Source organism: Lycium ferocissimum, chromosome 8 (genome assembly GCF_029784015.1).
Source record: "Lycium ferocissimum isolate CSIRO_LF1 chromosome 8, AGI_CSIRO_Lferr_CH_V1, whole genome shotgun sequence".
In the NCBI taxonomy this organism is placed as follows: Eukaryota; Viridiplantae; Streptophyta; class Magnoliopsida; order Solanales; family Solanaceae; genus Lycium; species Lycium ferocissimum.
The window spans coordinates 18,060,631-18,083,900 of record NC_081349.1 but is presented as its reverse complement, the minus strand read 5'-3'; the positions used below and the strand labels follow the sequence as shown (position 1 = coordinate 18,083,900).

The 23,270-nt window shown below is 36.1% G+C and overlaps 1 protein-coding gene across 1 annotated transcript; it reads right to left on the bottom strand.

The window, feature by feature from the left end:
* Positions 1-18,737: 18,737 nt before the first annotated feature.
* On the bottom strand, positions 18,738-21,518 carry LOC132067414 (non-functional NADPH-dependent codeinone reductase 2-like). The gene is made up of 4 exons (XM_059460636.1): positions 21,084-21,518; positions 19,977-20,220; positions 19,309-19,473; positions 18,738-19,228 (listed from the first exon to the last, which is right to left on the bottom strand). Exons 1-4 carry the CDS (start codon positions 21,413-21,415, stop codon positions 19,004-19,006), a joined length of 966 nt encoding a protein of 321 aa, XP_059316619.1. The 5' UTR covers positions 21,416-21,518; the 3' UTR covers positions 18,738-19,003.
* Positions 21,519-23,270: the final 1,752 nt, after the last annotated feature.

Below are 23,270 nucleotides of genomic sequence, written 5' to 3'. Positions count from 1 at the left end.
ATGTTGGTATGACTAAATAGAGACGGATCCAAGCTTGCGGAGACTCCTAATGGTCTCTGTTTGGTTGAAGGGCTTCGAAGACAACAAATTGTTGTTGAGGAGTTATTGGAATATGGCAGACAGTGAGAAAAGGAGACGGAACTGAAACAATGCGAAGTGGGCGAAACGTAAACAAAAGGAACGGGCGCCGTTCCAGGGAATAAATGGAAGCTTTTCCGAAAAGATACAATGGATACCCATTAATGAGGATAGGAATTAATATTAATAGTCAATAGTCAATAGTCAAATTAGGTGGAAATTAAGTGAAATAATGCAAAAATCTGAAAAATTAGATAAATAGCAATCCTGGCCATGTCAGCGGGTCTAAGACTCTAAGTCCCTACTTTTTATATATATATATATATATATATATATATATATATAGAGAGAGAGAGAGAGAGAGAGAGAGAGAGAGAGAGAGATTGTCAAGACAACGGAAAAAAAGACATATAAAACGTAATCTAGTTAAATTCAGTAGACAATCATTGACTAATTAGGTTTGTAAGATAAGTATAAATTTCAAAATTAGGTATATTATCACATTCAATTAATTAGTTTAGTATAGATTATCATTTAATTTAATGAATGTAGTCTATATTTTGGCTTCTTTCCCTTCATGAACGAACTAATTCTTTAGTCATTTTTAATTTTGTTTTTGAATTATCTTGTCAGAATTATTATGTATTAGAGTCGCCAACTTTATCACTCAACTTTTATTGTTGTACTAAAGTAACTAAGCTGTTTTTGTAACAAAAAAATTACTCCACTTTACTTTAAGTATCACAATTCACAGAATGCCACTATATATATATTTTTTAATAACAAAGTCACTAGAAATGCTAATCCCCTTATGCTAGATCCTTGGTTGATTTGCGAGATGGTACTGATATTGGTGCATTTTTATTTTTAAAGGCTTAAAGCTCTTCATATTTGACTGATATAAAGCTCACTATGCAGATTCCAATTATGTAGCTTTTATTTGAAAGATGTCACTCTTTTTTTTTTTTTTTTTGGCAAACACGAAGGAAAGAAAATAGGCGGTTCAAGATTTTGTTCTTTAATTTTCTCTTGTACTATGTGTGCTTTCAACTTGTTTATGTCAATGCCTAATAATACCGCAGCATGTCAATTTGCTCGGAAAATGTTCGGGAAACCATATGATTACCATAACATGATTTTTAGTTGGAATTACACAGTAGCTGATAATAATTACCCCCCACCTCTTGATGCTCACTTGGTATGTCTCCCTTTCTTTCCTCTTAAAAGTATAAACTATTATTATGATACTGAAATATACCTAAGATGTGTAAGTAGCAACGAATGTTTGTGTTCTCCAAGCAACTAGGTGAATAACCATTATGTCCATCAATCTCAATCAATGGCGGAACTAGAATTTTTACTAAGGGGTGTCAAAATATAAAAAAAGTAAATATACGACGAAATTAAGGGAGTTCAACACATAGTATATATACATAAAAAAGTTCTTTTTACATATTTACATAGTGTAATTTTTCGGCGAAGGGGTGTCGGCTGACACCCCTTGGATGCATGTGGCTCCGCCACTGATCTCAATGCTAACTCACGAATGACTTATCTAATGTGCACATAGTGTATTCTTGGATATAAGTTTGCTTAAATCTCTAGGAAATACACCGAAGTATAAACTAAACATATACCATTCATCAATATATTTGTCGTGTTTGAGATTTAGAAGGATCTATAGTTATTGGTTAATACTCCCTTCCCGGTGGAACCATTTGATAAAGAAATCCCCTTAAAAAAGGTGAAAAAGCAAGTCAATCAAAACGAAAATGAAAATAGCAAAAATTGAAGGAATATTAATTGGTTCACTACTCATTCTTCCATTTGAATGGAACTATTGGACAACTAAGTGTGGTTCCGCAGCAGCTGACTTTTGTTGCCAGGTGATTTCTGTCATGTCCATGTGGACAAGAGTGCAGCCAGCATACGCTGCTAACATGTGGAACGAAGCTCTGAATAAGAGGCTTGGCACTGAGGTGAAATGAGCATGTTATATTTTTTTGTTAGAATTGTTAAACAAAGTTCAATATTTGAACTTCTTCAGATGGTCCGTATGTTTTGGACCAAATAACTTCCATTTTCCCCATTTTCTGAAACTCCTCCATAACCCATTAGGCCACTAAGTAACTCGCTAACTGCTTCCCAGAAACTGTTCTTGATGGTTGAATAGTTTATATATAGAGGCATCCGTTTCGGTCCCTAAGCACAAAAAATCACATTCTAAAATACTACACCATCTAGTGAGATATTCTGAGTGCTTAGAAGACTCACTGGAGGAAAACCGACGCCAACAACGATTCCGCTACAATGGCCGGAGATGATGACTTAAGTGACCTAATGGATGTAGAGTTCTATTTTGTGGTTACTAATATTTAGGAATCTGCTGTAACTTACTCCTCCTATTTAGGCTCTGTTGATAGTCATTATCTTTTTTTATGTTTATCTTAGCAGATATAGGGGTTGTATAATTCTTTATATACGGTGCCATACACAATCAATAAACAGTACATTATTTTTCCAAACACCCAAATGGCCTCTAATATTTCTGTGACCAATGCTAATGGAGTCAACAACGCCATTACTATTGTCCAATTCAACCCGGTTACGCAACTGCCCATAAAATTAACTGGCAGTCACAATTTCTCCCTGTGGAAAGCTCAAGTTTCAATGCTTATGCATGGTCACAATCTCTATGGGCATCTCGATGGCTCCATCCCTGCCCCAACTCGCACTATCTCTTAAAACAATCAAGATGTTGATAACCCTGAGTTCGTTCCCTGGTACCGCCAAGATCAGTTAATTCAAAATGCTATCTTGGCCTCCGTTGATCCTACATGTTATACCCCATTTTAACCGGGTCAAAGCGGAGTACAACATATTGGTGATTCCTAATTATTTGACTTAAGGAGTCGCCACCTAATTATTTTAACGGTGAATTAGGACACCTATTTTAACTAAAAAAAAATAAACTCCAATTAATGGCCTACTTAACTAATGTGATTCTAGGTAAGGGTTCTTATTTATCCTAAAGGGAAGGGGTAAGGCATCCTTTAAGATCCGCTTAAATACGGTTAACCGGCCAAACTTAGGTTAATGAAATTAAAGTTAAGGAAATGTAGATGTAGCCTTTTAGATATTTAAGAAAATAGCTGGCAACTATATGCAGATATTAATAATGTCACAAAGGGGAGTTTATAAGGATAGTAGTAATTAAGTTAATTAAGATAGTATATGTAGAAAATGATTTTAGCACCAATCAAGATCTCTAAAATTTAAAATATCTCACTGTTAAAGTATCCATTTGTTTCACTACTGAAAATAATATTAAGCGACCAACTGGCTAATATCAATTCGCAAAGTAGCTTTAAAATCCGTTTTTCGTTAAAAAATCGTGGGTCCAGACTTGATAAAAAAGGAGGCTTCATAAGATAAGAAACATAGTTAAAATCTAATTCCAAAGATACATTTAAAAAACAGTTGCAAAAAATCATTTTTTTCTTCATATATATATACACACCCTCCAGCGAATATTTGGCTAATTCTTTCAAGTATGAAATGTATGAGGTAAATACTCCATAAGATAGAATAAATTCTCCGTTAATAATAAGAGTGGAAATTCTAAAGGGGTCAAATGAAATATTCCTAATTAATCCTATGTTAAGCAACATGTCCCACCAAAAAAGCCCAAATCACATAAACAAAAATAACAAGAAGAAAAGGCAACAAAGTGAACATATAAAAAGAGAAGTCGCCACAGGCGACTCCAATGCACGGGTTTTGCTTGTCCGGTGTGGTTCAAGAAATATGGAATGTGTTGACTCCATGCACGAGTATGGTAATAGCACCGAGTCTCATTTTGAAACTCCGTTTTGAGAGAGTCCCAATTCAAGACTCCAGTTTGCTCCGAAGTGTACATGTAAAAGAAGACGAGGATGAAAAGGATTAGAATGCGAGATACAAGAAAAATGGGAACTAAACAAATTCTTCATCCAAATCAGTCGTATAGTTTAAAGTATGAAAAGTATCAAACTAAACATATATTTTGACAAAAAGTTCCATAATATTTCATTTAGCACGTGAGATTTTGACACATTCAGATTATAACGAAAAAGCATATTCCTTTATCTTCATTTCAACAGTTTCAAACATTAATACCATACTACATTTATCCATCAAAAGGATCATAAATAGATCAAGAGTGTCTTATTTCATGACGTCAACTAGCCTAGCATATGCAGTTACATGGAAAGGAAGTTTAATGGTGCTTACAAGAAAGCCAATGTTTGAGCAAGTGGAAAATCTAATGAACTTAATAAAGGTTAAGTAGATAATCCATAGAAAAATAGCCAAACCCAAATACCTCAACTAGGCACATCTCACGTTTAATTTTAGACTAGTTTAACGGGAACTTGAAGCTATTAGAAACAACACTTTTCGAACAAGACTAGATATTTAACACATGGGAAGCTCAACATAGAATATGACCGTAAACATGGCTTGGAACTGATTCTTTATCCTTAAGTCAAACAAAGGTGTACCAGGATACATGTAGCTATATTTAATTAAAAAAAAAAAACTTCACACTAATCTCATCACAATTTGATCGTGAGTTAATCACACATTGAATAAACAGAACTGAACAAGATTATGACCCAAATTTTAAGGAAAGAATTTGAACATACAACTCAGGATCAATTTGAAGATAAAGAAAGGTTCACGTTTTATAACTGGGAACAACAGTCAGTTATGCTAACCTCTCTTCTAACAGGAGGGAATTACAAGATCCAACAACCAACATGATCAACAAATTATACTAGACTTAGTTTTAACAAGGTATACATGCTTGACAAACAGACAAAATGACACAACATCATTCAGGACAAATTTGCCTTAATGTTACTGATTAAATTCAAACAAACAAGTGGTCTAACCAACATCAAATATTTGGACATAGTCCACAGACTCCATATTCCACTCAAAATAATTCAGGCCACAGAGATCCCATCATGATTTACAACATCATTTAGACTGGTTTTATAGGATTTAAAACATATAAACCTAGGAGTTTGTAGTGTGCTCTTATACCATAGTTATCCTATTAGAGTGTTCAAGTGAACCTAAACCCAAATAGAGATACATTACTCGCTTTTCTAATTTAGTAAACCCCTTAGCAAGAGAAAACAACACTCATTTTATCAACATGATGACTCATAGCTCCCTCTTAATCCTAGTTCTCAAACATACAGAATCAATTTGGTCACACAAATCACATTTTAGGCCATCATGATCATATATTGACTCTACAGAACCTTTTACAATCAAGTTTAGACCTTTCAAACAAGAAACCATAACTTAGGCAGGACTAAATTCAATATATGCATACTTAATTGGAGTAACAACATCATCAACATACCAAACAGCTCATTTAACTAGATTTAAACTAGTGAAAGCATTGTTAACTGAACATGATTTTATCATGCTCTTCAAAGTAGGACACACATGTAAGCTAGTAACATGATTTTAAGACCTTCATTACTAGTTAATACCTGACGCACATAATCAAACATATTTGACTTAGAACCTTAAACAGTAAGCATGCTAATCACTGAACTAAGCATATGGATATAGATTAACACTAAGCATAGATACTTAATCAAACATATAAGCAGGTTTGATGCCTAATCTAAACTAACTACCAACAAACAACATGATTAACACACTAAACAAGCATAGAGCTACACTGAACAAAATTAAACTAAGCTTAACTAACTGCAGAAAATAACTTATATGAACATCAAATAGAGAATGAAAATGAACTAAAAGGGAGAGGGGAATTACTTTTGTTCAAATAACACATTGCTTGAGAGTCCTAAAGGACATAGTCTCTTTTTATTATACTCAATAGATTCAGCAAAATAGTATACATTATACGCTATTGGTGAAGCAGTTTTCTCATAAAAATGTTAACGACATGCTACATACAAACATATTTTCAACCAGTTATATATAATCTCTAAACCAGTAAAAAAAAAAAGTACTAATGTATATCCTAATGTGGACAACAACTGAATACATACAGAAGAGCATTTTTAACTGGAAAAAAAAATAAAAATTTCTCATGCTTTTATATGATCAGTGAACCAGAGATCTTAAGCCATATTTTCAAATAAAACACTGAGTATATTAAATAAGCACCAACCATTATCAAAAGACGAATGTAACTTCCTATTTTACGACATCGGACATAACTTCCTATTTTACGACATCGGACATACAAACTTTAACACAAAGACCAACTCGAAACTAAAAGCACTTTAAACATACAAACAAGGAATCCAAATACGCATCAAAAATCAAAGCGAACTAAAAAGAGTGGAAGGAAGGGATTGCACTGACCTTTTTCAAGTGCAGTGAACTAAGGCTTTGGGTCGCGGATTCACGCTCAAAAGACGACGAATATGGGCACGCTTAGATTAAACCAAAATTTCGAACATAGGGGTGAAAATATAGTAATTTCGAATGGTATGCGGCTTTTATTTTTAGGGTCAGGAGTCGTGGCTATTTTTCCAACTTCTTAAAATGAATGCTAGAAGCTCCTATTTATAGCTGTGAGCTAGGGTTTTCGGATTTCAAACCTTTTTGGCTCCAAAACGAAAATCAAGAGTCGTTTGAAGTCAAAATTCAATCTCTGAAGATTGATCTTTTCTCAGAAATTTGAAAAGTATTTTGGCTTTTTCGTTGACTCAATTAAAGAGGAGGGATGAGGGGATCTTACAGACCCAGACTCTTACTTGGAAATGGAAACAACAAAGTTCTGCCATGGCTGATGACCATTAGAGCGTTGCTTGAAAAAGGAAAGAGACGAGAAAGGGACGTGTGCGGCTGCTCTTTTGAATAGAGATTAGGTTTGCAAAATGTTTAGGGTTATTTGGGGATGAATGGTCTGAAACTTCAGGGCCATGTTGAAATGGATGAATTTGGGCTTTATTTTGGGTCATTAGTGGCCAAATTAAAGATCAGATTTTTACACAAATTGGGCTAGTATGAGGTCTTTTATCTTAGACTTAATATGCTTTCTTCCTTATATTTATTTGGGCTCCTAAATTAAGATGAAAGACCCTCGTGTGCTAAAATATTATTTAATATAAAATATATTTATTAGCACTCAAATAAAAAATAAAATTATATGATATTGTAATAGTTGCGATAATATTTATAAAGTTCTAAAAAAATAAGTAAACGCCGTCGTTCAATTGTATAAATAAAAATGCGATGCGTTTTTGCGTAGGATAATAAATAGAAATGTTAAAAGTATTCATGGCGATTATAATATTAAGTGATGGCAATATAATGGCAATAATAATGATAATAGGGAATGACTATAGTTGGATAACGGAAAAATGACAAATTAATAGAAAGCTAATAATTGCAATAGAATATAAATAAATGTTCTTAAGTTGTCAAATATATTAAAAGCGCAAATAAATATTTTGGAAGAAAGGCGGGACAAAATTGGGTGTCAACACTACACTTGCCCCCACTGTTTAACGTTGCGACCTCCGCCAAAGTGCTCGGGATGCTTTGCATCGCATATGCGAACAAATCTCAAACAAGAATTTTCAGCTTGCGAGATCGATTGGCTCGCATCATTAAAGATTCTCGTCCGGTCAACGATTATCTTCATCAAGTTCGATCACTTTGTGATGAACTTGCAAGCCGCCGTGTGTGCTGTATCAAACCCGGAACTCATTGTTAAAATTCTCAGCGGACTCGGACCTAAAGTTCGAGAACTCTCTGCTGCCATTCGTGCTCGAGATTCTGCAATTTCTTATGAAGAGTTGGATGAAAAACTTCTGGATTATGAGCTTTTCTTAAAGCATGAGGAAGATAAAAAGCCACAATCAACTCCTATTACTGCTGCTGTAGCACAAAAGACAACCTCAACTCCTCCTTGCCAAGGTAACAATCCTAACTTCAGCAATCGTCGTCCAAGTGCTAACACTTCTGCCAACAATCAACAATGGCAAGGACAACCATCGTGCCCGCGAAAAAACAACCAGCAGATTCGTTGTTAACTATGTGATCGCGTAGGTCATTCTGCCGATTGTCCGTAGATCGTAGTCGCATAATCATTTGCAAGCTCGGGCAAATTTTCGCTTGCTTTCTCGTCAACAAACCCCTTGGATTGTGGATAGTGGAGCCACTCATCATATTGCTTCTGATGCTCAAAGTGTATCCTGTACATGACTACCACAGCACTGAAGAGATAGCTATGGGCAATTGTAACACCATTCCAATATCCCATACCGGTAACGCTAACATAAGTGCATCAAATCATCATTTCAAACTTCTCAATACCTTATGCTCCCCTGTCATAAAAAATAATCTCATTTCTGTTTCTCAATTTTGTCGTGATAATCATTCATCTATTGAATTCATTCCTTTTCATTATCTTGTGAAGGATCTGAGTACGGGGGCGTCGCTAGTTCGCGGGCAGAATAAAGATGGGCTGTATAAGTGGCCACCGGGTTGTACACATCCTTCTCCTCAATGCAATGTGGCTGTTCCAATTCACCTGTGGCATCGGCGTTTAGGCCATCCTAGTCGCCGCGTTTTAAATACTATTTTGAATAATTTTTCCCTTCTTGTTTCAGATCCTAAAGCTAGTTCCATTTGTAATTCTTGTTATTCCAATAAAATGCACAGGTTGACTTTTTCAGAAAATTCATTGCAAAGTCATAAGCCACTGCAAATCCTTTATAGCGATTTATGAGGTCCATCTCCAGTTTTGTCAATTGATAAAAAGAGATAATATGCGTTATTTGTTGATCAATTTTCAAAATACATGTGGTTGTTCACTTTAAAATCAAAAAATGAAACTCTGGAAGTTTTTCAAAATTTACATCCATTGCTTGAACGAAGGTTCAACACCAAAATTCAATCTTTTTACACCGATGGTGGTGGTGAGTTCCGAGTTTACAAATCCTATCTCAAAACACATGGCATAGAGCACTTAGTTTCACCCCCATATACTCCACAAAGAGTTGCTCTAGTCGAAAGACGACACCGGCATGTTATTGAAACCGCTAGAACCTTGTTGCACCAGGCATCTTTACCCTCACACTTTTGGAGTTTTGCCTGTCAACAAGCTGTTTATCTTATAAACAGGCTAACTACACCCAATCTTCAGCATAAGAGCCCCTTTGAAATTTTATTTCAAACTATGCCGAAGTATGACTCCATAAAAGTATTTGGCTGCTTGTGTTATCCATGGCTCAAACCATATGCCAAAAACAAATTAGAGCCCCGTTCGACACTATGTGTTTATTTAGGATTTTCGAATAAATATTATTGCCATCAATGTTTTGATCCTTTAACTCTCAAAATTTATTTATCACGTGACGTTATATTGTTAGAAAATCAGTTCCCATTTGAAAATATTTTTTCTCATTTGAAAAATACACAAAATAAAAATGTATCTTGGGAAATTTGTTCAACTGAACAACCATCAAAGGATAATACTCTAAGTTCAAATGTCTCTTATGAGCTTCCTACTCAGATTGTGCAGCAGCCTGTGTACAACCATTCACCCGTCTTGTCCGCCCCAATAGGTACCACCATCTCAGGTAATTCAATTTCTCGCTTACCTAATCCTTCTTCTCCTTCTCCAGCATCTCCACTACCCCCTCCTCTCGCCATACAAAATTCAGTTTCCAGCCAAGATTCACCTCAACCAAATGTTTCGGCCTCACCAGTTCACCCTTCTCCCTATTTAAACGCTCAGCCTCAAACCACAATAATCATTTACCAGCGTCGAAATAAATCCTCCGGACCTTTGAACCAAAACCCTATGGTACAACCTTCTTCCTTGTCACTTCTCCCGCCTTCCATGGCCTCACAACCTTCTATTGTTGCCTCTGAATCTACAGCGTTGCCCAGTCATCATATGATTACTCGGTCTAAGACCAACAACCTTAAGCCTAAACAATTGCACACTGTTGTCCAAACCGCTTCCTCAATACCTATAACCTTTAAGCAAGCTCAACAAGTCCCACACTGGCGTGAAGCTATGAAAAATGAATTTGATGCCTTAGTTTAGAACCGGACATGGGAGCTAGTACCATGTGATCCTTCAAAAAATGTGGTGGACTGTGAGTGGATTTTTCGTGTTAAATATCATCCTGATGGTTCTGTTGACAGGTACAAAGCTCGTCTGGTTGCAAAAGGGTTCACACAAAGACCTGGTCTTGATTTTCAATGTACCTTTAGTCCTGTCGTGAAGCCCGCAACTGTTCGACTAGTTCTTGCGATTGCAACACAACAAAGCTGGCCCATCCGTCAACTTGATATCAATAATGCCTTCCTGCAAGGCCATCTCGATGAGGAAGTCTATATGCGTCAACCACCTGGTTTCGAAGCTTCTGCGCACCCGATGCATGTTTGCAAGCTGCACAAAGCTATATATGGCCTCAAACAGGCCCCCAGGGCCTGGTATACTGAACTAAAAAATTATTTGGTTACTTTGGGGTTTATTAAGTCCCAATCTGATTCGTCATTGTCCATCTTACATAATTTTGAGTTTACTGTTTATGTCCTAGTTTACGTTGATGACATAATTATTACGGGCAATCAGATTCGTGGTGTTCAAAACATTATTGATACTCTTGGGACCCGGTTCTCACTGAAGGATCTTGGTCTACTTCATTATTTCCTTGGTGTTGAAGTCTTTTCTTATCCTAATGGTCTTTTGTTGTCTCAACAAAAATACATTACAGATCTGTTGCAGGAAGTTAATATGCACAATTGCAAGGGTGTTCCAACGCCAATGACTTCTACTGTTGCTTTCTCGGAGTCTGCTGAAGATTCTTTAGTTGATGGCTCTCTTTATAGGCGACTGATTGGTAAACTTCATTACCTTTCCTTTACACGTCCGGACATAGCATTTGCTGTAAGCAAACTGTCGCAGTGCATGCACAAGCCCTTAATATCTCATTGGACAGCCATGAAGCGTCTCCTTCGGTATCTTCACCAGACTTCCTCGTTTGGCCTCCGAATTACCAAAGAACATGATCACCGTCTTCTAGCCTACTCAAATTCTAATTGGGCAGGAGATCCTCTTGATCGAACCTCTACCACAGGTTATGTTGTTTACCTTGGTAGCTCTCCGATATCATGGTCCTCTAAAAAGCAAAGATCTGTCTCCCGTTCCTCCACAGAAGCAGAATATCGGGCTGTTGCAGCTACTGTTTCTGAGACTAATAGGCTAACCAGTTTACTCCATGAGCTTCGGTTCAGTATTTCATCCACTCCTCGGATCTTTTGTGACAATATTAGCACCACCTACATTTGCGCCAACCCGGTATTCCATAGTCGGATGAAGCATATTGCTATTGATTTTCACTTTGTTCGTGAACAAGTTCAAAACAAGGACATCGAAGTTCAACACTTCACTCGGCTGATCAAGTGGCAGATATACTAACCAAACCACTTCCAAAAGCCTCTTTTGTCAAGCATTTCTCCAAGTTGGGTGTTGTTAACACCACCAACTTGCGGGGGCGTAATAACGGATGATGACTTAAGTGACCTAATTGATGTAGAGTTCTATTTTGTGGTTACTAATATTTAGGAATCTGCTGTAACTTACTCCTCCTATTTAGGCTCTGTTGATAGTCATTATCTTTTTTTTTATGTTTATCTTAGCAGATATAGGGGTTGTATAATTCTTTATATACGGTGCCATACACAATCAATAAACAGTACATTATTTTTCCCATCTTCTATTCTCTTCTCTTTAATGTCAACTCCTTATTCCGCTGCGTTTTGCTTTGAACTAGAGTTTTACATGCTTCTTATCATGTAAATAACTTACAAGAATCATTTGGTTGGAAACTTATATAACATTTTAACTATTAGTTAATGGTATTGGAAGCACTCGTCCCCCAAATTCAATTGATATAGACAGGTTCTAAGTTCCCTCTCTAATACTGATTTTTCCGTTGGTCCTTGCAGTACGAGCAGTTCATGCATATATCCTATTGGTATTACGGTTCTTTTGCTCCAAGGTAGGAGCATGAGAGTGCAAGTCTGCATACCCAGACATTCAGTTTTTTTTGTAGTATATTTGTTTAGGTCTAGAAACAAGCAATTTTGATAGATTTTTTTTGAAAGAAAAATATGAAACATACCCTCCAACCTCCTCCTTTCTGCATTTCTATGTCAAAATAATAGGTGAGCATTACTCAATTGTTAAATCATTTGGTGACTCAAACCTAGATACACTCCGTAACTCTCATGAGTAACCTTACAGAGCCGTATTCTATAGATGATCGCCCTTTATACGGACAGTTAGCCTAGGAGCAAGCATAAGAATAACATTATATATTGAAGCATGATTCGGAAAGCTTCCATCTTAGTTCAAGTTGAGTGGACTTTCACTTAAAATATCACAGTATAACTTTTCACATACAGAGAGTTCATTAAATATATCTTAGAATCTAAATCTTACAGAACCATTCAAATTTTTCATATTTGTAGAAGTCACTTCATATGTACAATTGATACATCTCTTGCAGGATTTGGACTTGTAGGGTATTCTTGCTGAAACTGAAAAAACGTGGTATAACATTTGATCAATATCTGACCATCCCGGTGTTGAAAAAATAAACTTATTCACATTATTTAATTTGTTCACATTATATTTAATTTAGTTCATGAACTAGTAGATTAATGTATTAGGAGATACATGAATTGGTGGAAAATTCTAGATTAGTCTAGTGAGTTCTTATTCATGTACTTGGAGGATGTGAAGTGTGAAATTATTAATAGTGATACATGTATGCTAGGCTAGATACATGGATGAATTCACCTGTAAATAGTCATGTAATCTAGCCATTTGAATCAAGCCAAGTTGAATAGAAAATCATCTTTCCTCCATTTCTCTTCTAGTGAGTTTTGAGTATTATTTGTGTTATCTTGCTCTCCCAAATTTCCAACATTTGGTACGTAGAGCCGGTGTGTTTGAGAGACAACAAAACGTAGAGAGAAAATGACTAACACCAATGGAACTCCATTCCAAGTTCCGATGCTCACTAAAGAAAATTATGGAAGTTGGTGCATCCGAATGAAGGCTTTTCTTGGAGCCTATGATGTATGGGAAATTGTGGAGAGTGGCGTTGATGAAGAAGATGATGCCGCTGCGACAAATAAGAAAGACCAAAAGGCACTCACACTCATCCATCATAGTTTGGATGAAAAGATGTTCGAGAAGGTCGCAAATGCAACCAACTCCAAGCAAGCATGGGATATTCTTCAAACTTCCTTTAAAGGTTTGGACAAGGTGAAAAAGCTTCGTCTCCAAACCTTAAGAGGAGAATTTGAATCGCTGCAAATGAAGGAATCCGAATCGCCGGATTATATTTTAAGAGTCTTGGCAGTTGTCAATCAACTGAAGAGATATGGTGAAGAGTTGAATGATGATAGGGTCGTTGCAAAAATATTACGATCCCTAGATTCAAAATTTAATTATATCGTTGTTGCCATTGAAGATTCCAAGGACTTGGACACCATGATCATAAAAGAAATCACGGGTTCTTTGCAAGCACATGAAGAAAAGTTGAAGAAACTGAAACAAGAGTCGGTTGAACAAGCTTTGCAAGCAAAACTTTCTTCGAAGGAGAAAGATGAAAGGCGTGGCTCACAACAAAGAGGTCGTGGGCGTGGAAGAGGTCGTGGTAGAGGAGGAAGAGGTGGTAGTTAACCTCCGACCAAAGAAAATAGAAGTCAAGACTCCAACCAAGGAAGAGGGCGCGGAAGAGGTAGAGGATGGAGGTCAAATCAAGGAAGGTATGACAAATCAAATATTGAATGTTATACTTGTCATAAATATGGTCATTTTTCCTGGGAATGTAAAAATAATTTGGAGGAGATAAATAATTTTGTGGAGAGCAAAAATGAAGATGAAGATGACACTTTACTCATGGCATGTAAAGAAGAAGAAAGTGTAGAAAGAAATAAATGGTACCTTGATTCCGGTGCAAGCAACCATATTTGCGGGAAGAAGCATTTATTTGCTGAGTTTGAGGAATTTAATGGCGGCAACATCACTCTTGGAGACTCTTTAAAAAATTCAAATCAAAGGAAAAGGTACGATTTTAATTTGTTTGAAAGATAGAAGTCATCAATTTATCTCCAATGTCATGTATATACCAAAAATGAAAAGTAATATTCTGAGTTTGGGACAGCTTTTGGAGAAAAATTATGACACTCATTTGAAAGATAAAAAGTTGACTATGAAAGATGAAAATGGGAGATTGTTAGCCAAAGTTCCTATGGCTAAAAATAAAATGTTTGTTTTGAATCTTCAAAGTGATGTACCAAGGTGCTTATTTTCATGTGTCAAAGATTCATCTTGGCTTTGGCATATGAGATTTGGCCATTTGAATTTTGATAGTCTAAGGTTGATGAAAAAGGAAAATATGGTGAAAGGGTTGCCAACCATTAACCATCCTAATCGACTTTGCGAAGGATGTCTTTTTTGGAAAGCGATCAAGGAAAAGCTTTCCCAAAGAGTCATTGACAAGTGCACGGAGTCCTTTAGAGTTGATTCATATGGATGTGTGCGGACCTATCAAGCCAGCCTCACTTGGTAAAAGTAATTATTTCCTTCTCTTTATTGATGATTATTCTCGAAAAATTTGGGTATATTTTTTGAAGGAAAAATTTGATGTGTTTCAATACTTCAAGAATTTTAAGAGCATGGTGGAGAAACAAAGTGGCTACCAAATAAAGTCACTTCGGTCCGATAATGGTGGAGAATTCACTTCAAATGAATTCAAGGCTTTTTGTGGAAGAAATGGAATACGTCATTTTTTGACTGTTCCAAGATCGCCTCAACAAAATGGCGTGGTGGAGAGGAAGAATCTAACTATTCTTAACATGGCAAGAAGTATGTTGCAGAGAAAAAATATGCCAAAGGAGTTTTGGGCTGAAGCAGTTGCTTGTGCGATGTATTTATCAAATCGGCGCCACACCAAAAGTGTTCGTGGCAAAACACCGCAAGAGGCTTGGAGTGGTTTCAAACCAAAAGTTGCTCACTTGCGAGTGTTTGGAAGCACTGCTTATGCATATGTGTCGGATGAGAAGAGATCTAAGCTTGATGAAAAAAGTGAGAGGTATGTTTTCGTTGGTTATGCGCAAAGATCTAAAGGTTATAAGTTATATAACCCAAGAAATGGCAAGATTACCATAAGCAGAGATGTTGAAGTTGATGAAGATAGTGCTTGGGGAATGGAAATCTAAAGAGCAAGATTACTCTTTTAGTCCATTCCTTGATGATGAACATGGTGAAGAAGTTATGGAGCAGCCTACTACACCACCTACAACACCTCCACCGCAAGTTCAAGAAGTTGGGGAATCAAGTTCAAGCAGTGTACCTCGAAAGTCTAGAAGTCTTCGAGGCTTGTATGATGCAACGGAAGATGTAACATAAAATTTAAGTGATTTAACTCACTTTTGTTTATTGGTGGACAGCGAGCCTATAAGTTATGAAGATGTTGCCGGTAATCTAAAATGGAGAGATGCGATGGATGAAGAAATCAGGGCAATCAAGAAGAATGACACTTGGGAGTTGGCAAAACTTCCAAAAGGAAAAAGCACCATTAGAGTCAAATGGGTTTACAAGCTAAAGAAAAATTCCAAAGGAGAAGTAGAGAGGTACAAAGCAAGATTGGTAGCAAAGGGTACAAGCAAAAGGCGGTATTAATTATGATGAGGTGTTTGCACCAGTTGCTCGTTTGGAGACAATCCGCTTGATTATTTCTTTGGCAGCTCAGAATTAGTGGAAAATCCATCAAATGGATGTGAAGTCGGCTTTCTTGAATGGGATTTTGGAGGAAGAAGTATACATTGATCAACCTTTGGGCTATAAGGTTGAAGGAGATGAAGATAAAGTTTTGAAATTGAAGAAGGCTCTTTATGGCTTGAAACAAGCTCCACTGGCTTGGAATTGTAGAATTGACAAATACTTCCAAGCAAATGGTTTTTTAAAGTGTCCACATGAGCATGCACTTTATGTAAAAATTAATGAAGATGGTGACACATTACTTGTATGTTTGTATGTGGATGATTTGATCTTGACAGGATATAATCCAAAGATGTTTGAAGAATTCAAGAAATCAATGACAAGAGAATTTGAGATGACGGACATTGACCTAATGTCATACTATCTTGGCATTAAAGTGGAGCAGAAGAATGATGGCATCTTTATTTCTCAAGGAGAATATGCAAAGGAGATTCTCAAGAAATTTGAGATGGAGAATTGCAAGCCTGTTAGCACCCCCGTGGATTGTGGAGTTAAACTGTCCAAGCGTGAAGATGGAGAAAATATCAATCCCACATATTTCAAGAGTCTTGCTGGAAGCTTAAGGTATTTAACTTGTACGAGACCCGATATTCTTTTTGGTGTTGGACTTGTCAGTCGCTTTATGGAAACTCCAACAACTTCTCATTTAAAAGCAGCCAAAAGAATACTCCGGTACATCAAAGGTACACTTGATTATGGAATTTTTTATTCATCTTCCAAGGACTTCAAGCTTGTTGTCTATTGTGATAGTGATTGGATTACCGTGATGTTGATGACCGGAAAAGTACTACCGGTTTGTTTTCCTTTTTTGGAAATTCTCGCATTTACATGGAATTCCAAGAAGCAACCAATTGTGACTTTGTCAACATGTGAAGCAGAGTATGTAGCAGCTTCTTTCTTGTGTTTGTCATGCAATTTGGCTAAGGAGCTTGTTGAAAGAACTTCACCAACCACAAGAAGATGCAACTAAGATTTGTATTGATAACAAATCGGCCATTGCATTGGCCAAGAACCCGGTGTTTCATGAAAGAAGCAAACATATTGATACTAAGTATCATTTCATTAGAGATTGCATATCGAAGAAGGAGGTAGAGCTTGAGTTTGTGAAATCTCAAGACCAAGTTGCGGACATAAGCCGTTGAAGATTGATATTTTTCAGAAGCTGCGGATGGCTCTTGGAGTAGTGAATCAAGTTTAAGGGGAGATGTTGAAAAAATAAACTTGTTCACATTATTTAATTTATTCACATTATATTTAATTTAGTTCATGAACTAGTAGATTAATGTATTAGGAGATACATGAATTGGTGGAAAATTCTAGATTAGTCTAGTGAGTTCTTATTCATGTACTTGGAGGATGTGAAGTGTGAAATTATTAATAGTGATACATGTATGCTAGGCTAGATATATGGATGAATTCACCTATAAATAGTCATGTAATCTAGCCATTTGAATCAAGCCAAGTTGAATAGAAAATCATCTTTCCTCCATTTATCTTCTAGTGAGTTTTGAGTATTATTTGGGTTGTCTTGCTCTCCCAAATTTCCAACACCCAGAACAAGATGAATGGGTCTATAGTGATGGCCAATCCACTACATGCGTGGCCTTCATTCTAGCAATGTACAAAGAAGCTGGATTTTTGGCCCTGTTTCCAACTCTATTCAAGTAACTGAGTTCACTGTGAGTATCAAAGCCTTTGTTTAATCTCGTCTTATTAGAAAAAAATTTCCATTAGTGATGGTAAGTCGTTCCTACTGCTTGCAGATTAGAGATGCCTACATGCTCAAAATTTTCGAAGATAATCAGACAGGCCTCCCAAGTTGGTGCAACAGTGGAGACAGTAAGGTCTCTTTCTGCCAGATTCTTGGTGAATACCAAATGGAACTGCCCGGGTACAACACATTGGAGCCATATGCCAACATGAATGAGAATTGTCCTTCTTTACCTCCACATTATGGGAGGCCTGGACGTTGTTGAATCTGGACTAAATTCATGTGTCAGTGTATCCCACGGGATCAAGTTTGGTCGCTATTGGTTAAACGTGTATCAGATTGTCTAGTCTTATGAACGTGCTCTGCTTGTTCTTCAGTTTCCACATGAAACATCTATAACTGTGCATAGTTCATGCAAGTGGTAGTTTCTTAAAATGTTCAAGCCTATGCTGGTTGCTAGATGGGAAATAACGTAGAATTAGTTATGTACTCAGTGCCTCGAACTCTTGTTGTGATATCTGTTTTATGTAAATAGATGTAAGTGTTTTGGTGATCTTGACGGATTTGAACCAAATTTTAGAGCAATTCCGGTTATGATATGCTGATTTCTGTTATTTTTTGTTGTTTCATTTATTTGTCATTTCCCTTATTTTGATTAACTAAATGATTTGCTAGCATAATTATCTTAACCTTTACAATTAGGCGAGGCTAGCTTATTAGCGTATTTTTGTGGGATGATGATCTAGTGTGGCTTGTGTTATGCAATCTGTTGTGTTTCCTTTTCTTACAAGGACTTTTATTCCTTATTTTCTAGGGGTCTATTGGAAATGTAATTTTCCTAGTTGGATATAACTTGAGACTAGTAACTCTTGTGGCAGACTGGCAGTTAACCATTTTATTCGCTTAATATAGTATTATCTATTCTTTTGAAATAATGAGAGCTATGTTACCTTTTACTCCTATTAATTATTGTTTTTAAGTTTAGAACATGAGATTTAAGCAAAACGATCGGGAGAAAAACTGACCAGTTTATCTTTGTAAGAATAATGAACAACTAGCAGAATATGACTGTGCCTCAGTTACGTAAATCTTTACCTTTCATGTCGCTCCATTTTAGTCCCTCTTGGTCCGATATATTATACAAGAAAATAGTTTGTCAAGGAATAAAGTTCTACTTTACAGACAAGATTAAAATACTCCTAACAAGCGGACAACAACAAGAAGGAACTGGATAAATCTTGTCCCTTCTTATCTCTACTTTGATAATGTACAACTACCACAATTAGAAGGCAGACACATACAACAAGAAGAATTACTAGAGACAGTATGCTTGATATTGTAAACTGATTTAATCAGAGTTCTCCATCCCAGAGCTCTTCAATTGTCTTGTAAGGTCCATAAGGAGATGTGAAATCCTTACCCAGAGAAGCTCTACTTTGTGGGATTTCGCTGATCTTTCTGCACTCATCATCGCTTAATGACCAGTCGAAAATCTCAAGGTTCTGTTTCATTCTCTCTTTGTTATAGCTCTTCACCACCACACCAATGCCTTGCTCATATCCCCATCTTAAAGCAACCTGGATTTTGCACACTAGGATTTAAGTTATATGCACCAAAACTAGTCAACGTAGTTTGAGTTAAACTCATCTTAGAATACCTGCGCGACAGTCTTGCCTTTGGCCTTTGCTATTTCTTTGAGCACTTCATTTTCCATAACTCTAGTACCTATGGATCCTAAAGGACTATATGCAACAACTAGAACTCCATTGCTCTTGCAGAACTCTCTCAGCTTCTTTTGCTGCCAACATGGACTTACTTCTACCTTACAAATCAAGAACAGTAAGTCAGAGTCCTATCTTTTCACAAGATCACTTTCTACTTAATTTTACTTTATCTAACATAATTACTCCTCCAGTCCCAATTTATATGATGGTGTTAGACGAAGCATGGAGTTTAGGAAAGAATTTTTTTTTTTTGAAACTTGTGGTATAAAAATAAGCCATGGATATTTGTGTGGCTATAAATATCTCATTAAGGTTAGAATAGACATTTCGAAGTTAATTTGTTGCTAAATATAGAAAAAAGATCATTGTTTTTGGGACTGACTAATAAGGAAAGAATGTCAAATAAATTGGGACAGAGGAGTACTACTTTTCAAGCAAGTCCTATACTTGATTATGATTTTTTCCTATGTTGTTCGGACTCTTAAAAAATGTCACCGTGCGCATGTCAGATTCTCCAAAAGTAGTGCATTTTTGGGGGATCCAACACGGGTGCGACAAAATTTTTGGAAAGTCAGAGCAACATAGATCTCCTCTAACATACTTGATTGACAGCGGGGGGAATCTTGCCAATGGCAAGAAGATCAGCAAGCTTCTTGCAAGAAAAGTTGCTAACTCCAATGGACTTAGTGAGCCCAAGTTTCTGGCACTCTTCCATTGCTGCCCAAACTGACTTGAAATCCATGGGAAGAAGGTCCTCTTTTTTAATAGGGTACTCATGAATTCCTGGCTTAGAACTCACTGGCCAGTGTATTAGATATAAATCAATGTAATCCATTTTTAGATTCCTGCAAGACCAAACACACCAATTTACCAGTTCAGTACTACATCAACAATTACATTTCAACCCCAAATAAGTTGGGGTTGGTCATATAAATCTTCACTTTAGCATATAGCTCCATTTAAACTCATCTTAGTGCAGTAATATAAAAATTTGAAAGTAGTAAAAGTGCTAGAAAGGAATTAATGGACAGGCGTAGGCTGAACAGTGAACGTTGACGCCCTGCTTATAGATATGAGATCAATGACTTAAATAAAAGAAAGATGTCAAGAAAAAGCCGTAGCCTTTAAAATGAGCAGCGAAGAGAGACCGGAGACTAAGATTTTCTGACGCAGTGCGGGAGATTGGATGATCAAGACAGATAAAAGAACAATCCAACGAAAGGGCATACCTAAACTCTATATTTTCTACTAGTCTATGAATTTCCGAGAGGACTAAAAGACTCCTAGAGAACATATGACCTAAAGTAGCAGCTAAGGATGTGGCCTGGTGGTAAATGAAGTGCGAGGACAACCATGAGATTTAGGTTCAAATTTTAGCAAAGACCGAAAATACTAAGTGTTTATTTTTTCCATCTTCCAAACCTCGGTGAACAGAGTTACCCGATATCTATACTAGTGTGAGGTAGCAAGTACCCGGTGAAATAGTGGAGGTGCGCACAAAAAGTTGGGTAAACACATATGCAAACATACTAACCTGACTAGAATTTAACCCCAACTAATTGGTATCATCTGTATAGGATATGTGTGCATGAATTCTAAAAGATGGCAACTCCCTCGAGATAACATAGATAGTTCACTAAAGCAAAAGTGAAAAATAAATAAATTACTGTAATAGATAATTAAAGTGGGGATTTCAGGAAAATTTTACTGTAAGGACTTCTTGAGAGCAGGAAGAACATGTTGTGGATGAGCATCTCTACACCATAGCTTTGAAGTAATAAAGAGTTGTCCACGAGATTGAACTAAACCACTATTAATTGCTTCAACTATAGCTTCACCAAGTGGTTGTTCAGAATTGTATAAAGAAGCTGTATCAAAATGCCTGTAGCCAAGCTCAATTGCTTGTAGAACTGCAGTTGTAACTATTTCTGGTCCTACAGGTAGATTTGCCGACGTGCCGAAACCCAACACCGGCAGACTCCGGTAGCCGCCTGGCATGGGGATTTCGGGCATGGTCAAGTGTTGTTGGTTTCGGTTCATAGTGGTGGCAGAGGCGTCTACGTTTTACTAATGTCGGGAAAGTCCACTTTGCACTTTTAATAAGGATTTTTACACTCTATGCTGATTAGGGAAAAGTAATTACCCATTTTAGCCCATATTTATTTTTTTATCCGAGCTAGCCCCCCACATCAAACTGCCAGATATTCGTTGTTGTGTATGTGATTCCGTACAGGTAATGTCTTCTTCTTTAGTTGCTTCTTTATTTTTTCAATTTTCTCTTCTTCTTTTTTTGACTTCTTTTTTGTCGTTTTGAAACAATATTATGCACATCACGTTTTTGTTTCTAATTTTGACTGCAATTATACTGCTACCGGTAGCTTTTGTTTGCTGTTTTTCCTCGGGGGTTCAATTCAATCCCGTTCATCTAGAAATTAGAATATGCAAAAAGAGAGAGAGTTTGTATAATTTGGTACAACAATGTAAAAGCGTGTATACGTTTATACGGTGTAAAAGTGTGTATAAACACATCTTATACATTATGTATAAACACCTCTTGTATGAGTTTGTTTAATATTGTATACTAGTGTAAAAGTGTGTATAAACACCTCTTATATATTATTATACACTTTTATAAAGTTGTATATTGTTGTATAAAGTTGAATATTCAAGTTGGGCCATGAAATGTTGGGCTGTAGGTTTGTAATTTAAAATATGGGCTATGAATATGTAATTTTGACCCATAAATTGTTTATAAGTGTAATTTTCCCCTTTTAATATACCCTCACGTCTTCTCTTCACCAAATCATAAAGATTATTGGTTTCCTTTGGGTCATACTCCATCCATCCACCACTTTTACTTGTCACGATTTATTTGTGCAGAATCAATTTGATTAGGAATTGAAATTAATTTAATAAATGTTTGAAAAACTATAAAAAAAAAAAATACTATAAGTTGCAATCCTTTTCAATGTTAATATGATAAAAAATATATCTTAAATGTTGATTAAAATCCATGCAGTTTAACTATCGAGAAGCGAAACATGACAAGTTAAAGTGAATGGAGGTAGTAATTGATAAGAACTATTCATTTTAGGTGGTACTCCCTCTGGATAAAAAAGAGTGTCCACTTAGCCTTTTTTTCTTAGGTCAAAAAGAGTGTCCTCTTATCAAATCAAAAAAGAATTACCTTATTTTTTCAGATTTGCCCCTATTAAGTGCTATCATGTGATCAAATCCCAATACCTATTTAATTAGGTGCAGTTAGTCAAATTACCTATTTTTTAAGAGTTATTATTTACTTAAGGGGTGTGCAAATGGCTAAGTGGACATTCCTAGCTACTACCTCCATCTCAAATTGTTTGTCATTTAGGAGTTCAAGACACAATTAATTATATAGTAGATTTAATCATTAATGGAGATGACATATTTATAGAGTGAACATAAATAAATAGAGATTATAACTGAGACATAAGTAAGGATAAAGTTAGTCAAATACGCCTCATAATTAATATAAATTTCTTAAGGGGCCTGTATAACAAAAATACGACAAATAATTTGAGAAAGAGAGCATAGTTGATTAGAGCTATTCCGTGCAGACGTTTAGACATAAAAAAATGATATTTAAGAAAAAAGTAAATCGAAAACATATATTTAGAAATTGAAGTTGTGGTGAACACACATTAAACTCGAAAAAAGTTGAAATTTTATGAGCAGAAAAAAGTTTTCACTTAAAATATATGGTCACAATCACTTTATTCAAACTTGAAACTTATTTTCATTTTCTTTTAAAAAATTTTAAAATCAGTTTAATGTATAATCAAATGCTATTTATCATGCTATGAAAATTTAAGTTTGCTTGCTAATACGTCTTGTGTTTATTTAACGACAATAATAA